At 44.4% G+C, this 2,480-nt stretch overlaps 1 protein-coding gene across 1 annotated transcript; it reads left to right on the top strand.

Annotated features, from left to right (window-relative positions):
* Positions 1-222: 222 nt before the first annotated feature.
* Positions 223-1,451, top strand: LOC100356326 (ADP/ATP translocase 2). Its single transcript, XM_002720219.6, has one exon. The coding sequence runs from the start codon at positions 298-300 to the stop codon at positions 1,192-1,194; it is 897 nt and encodes a 298-aa protein (XP_002720265.1). The 5' UTR covers positions 223-297; the 3' UTR covers positions 1,195-1,451.
* The last annotated feature ends 1,029 nt before the right edge of the window (positions 1,452-2,480 follow it).

The following is a 2,480-nucleotide window of genomic DNA, read 5'->3' as shown; positions in this document are numbered from 1 at the left end:
CACTCTTCTCATTGTGCATCAGGGATTCACATCTTGTTTCTGTCCATTAACTATTCTTTCCTTGGCATCTTTCCATTTTCTCTTTCTTTTGCCTGGAATGCCCTCATCCTCAATTGTTCCCTAAATGGATCCCCTTTATTATCATCAGCTCAAAAAACCTTCCTTAACCATTCTACCTAATGTAGTTCCTCCCATCATTTATTTTCTTCAAAACATCATTATAGAGAGTCCCGGAGTCAAAGCCGGTTCCCAACCCAGTCCTGTCCCGCAGTCGCCTGGCTCCTCTTTCCTTCCAACATGACAGATGCCGCTGTGTCCTTCGCCAAGGACTTTCTGGCAGGTGGAGTGGCTGCGGCCATCTCCAAGACCGCGGTAGCGCCCATCGAGAGGGTCAAGCTGCTGCTGCAGGTGCAGCATGCCAGCAAGCAAATCACTGCCGATAAGCAATACAAGGGCATTATAGACTGCGTGGTTCGTATCCCCAAGGAGCAGGGAGTCCTGTCCTTCTGGCGTGGTAACCTGGCCAATGTCATCAGATACTTCCCCACCCAGGCTCTCAACTTTGCCTTCAAAGATAAATACAAGCAGATCTTTCTGGGTGGCGTGGACAAGAGGACCCAGTTTTGGCGCTACTTTGCAGGAAATCTGGCATCAGGTGGTGCTGCTGGAGCCACATCCTTGTGTTTTGTGTACCCTCTTGATTTTGCCCGTACCCGTCTAGCAGCTGACGTGGGCAAAGCTGGAGCTGAAAGGGAATTCAGAGGCCTCGGCGACTGCCTGGTTAAGATCTACAAATCTGATGGGATTAGGGGCCTGTACCAAGGCTTTAATGTGTCTGTACAGGGCATTATCATCTACCGGGCTGCCTACTTCGGTATCTATGACACCGCAAAAGGAATGCTTCCAGATCCCAAGAACACGCACATCTTCATCAGCTGGATGATCGCGCAGTCTGTCACTGCTGTTGCTGGGTTGACTTCCTATCCATTTGACACTGTTCGTCGGCGCATGATGATGCAGTCCGGGCGTAAAGGAACTGATATCATGTACACAGGCACACTTGACTGCTGGAGGAAGATTGCTCGTGATGAAGGAGGCAAAGCGTTTTTCAAGGGTGCATGGTCTAACGTCCTCAGAGGCATGGGTGGTGCTTTTGTGCTTGTCTTGTATGATGAAATCAAGAAGTTCACATAAGTTATTCCCTAGGTTTGTTCCCCTGTAAACAGGCATGTTGTATTATAATCTTGAGCATTCTCGACAGGCTCTTGTCTGTCTTATCAAAAGCAACTATGTGCTGGTTGAAAATGGGAAGCAATAATATTCTTCTGACCAGTTTTCTCTTAAAGCCATTTCCATGATGATGATGATGATGGGACTCAATTACATTTTTTTATTTCAGTCACTCCTGATAAATAATTTGAAGAAATAAAAATATACACAATAAAAAAAAACATCATTATAACTAAACATTGAATATTATTATTTTGTTTATTTCTCTATAATATAAATACTATGAGGATAGGCACTGAGTCTTGTTCACAATTGAATCCCCAACAGCAACACTATGCTTGTCATGCAGTAGTTGTTTAAAAATAAGTATTTGGGGCTGGCGCTGTGGCATAACAGGTAAAAGCCACTGCCTGCAGTGCCAGCATCCCATATGGGTGCCGGTTCAAGTCCTGGCTGCTCCATTTCCTATACAGCTCTCTGTTATGGTCTGGGAAAACAGTGGAGGATGGCCCAAGTGCTTGGGCCCCTGCATCCACGTGGGAGACCCAGAAAAAGTTTCTGGCTCCTGGCTTTGGATCGGCGCAGCTCCAGCCGTTGTGGCCAATTGGGGAGTGAACCATCACATGGAAGACCTGTCTCTCTCTCTCTCTCTCTGCCTCTCCTTCTCTCTCTGTGTAACTCTGACTTTCAAATAAATAAATCTTTAAAAAATAAACTGATCTTCTGTATATAAAGAAAAATGAAAATGAATCTTGATGTGAATGGAAGGGGAGAGGGAGTGGGAAAGGGGAGGGTTGGGGTGGGAGGGACGTTATGGGGGAGGAGCCATTGTAATCCATAAGCTGTACTTTGAAAATTTATATTAATTAAATAAAAGTTTAAAAAAATAAAAATAATTTTTCAATGAATGAATGAAATCATATGATGCACACACATCCACCATATATACCAATATATTGGAAATACCTTGGGCAATGTTGTGAATGTTTGCTTCCCTAGGATCCATTTTCTCTTCTTTTGGCAGTGATCCTGATCTTCCCCTTTCCAATTTCCACCTAAATCTAGCCTTAGAGTGTGGAATGTTTGATCTGGACATAAGCCAAGAAGTGTGTCACATTCCCCTGGCCACAGTTATTGATTCAGAGGTTGGTAGAGTCAGAGCTAAGCTCAGGACTGTATTGGGAATGTTTAAAGACTTTATTTCCTTTGGCAGAGTGGGTGAGATTGGCACTAAATCAGCCATCTTGTAA

The sequence above is a fragment of the Oryctolagus cuniculus genome, chromosome X (assembly GCF_051225735.1).
Source record: "Oryctolagus cuniculus isolate XC-2025 breed Fujian yellow rabbit chromosome X, ASM5122573v1, whole genome shotgun sequence".
NCBI lineage: Eukaryota > Metazoa > Chordata > Mammalia > Lagomorpha > Leporidae > Oryctolagus > Oryctolagus cuniculus.
This window is presented reverse-complemented; position numbering and strand designations above follow the sequence as displayed.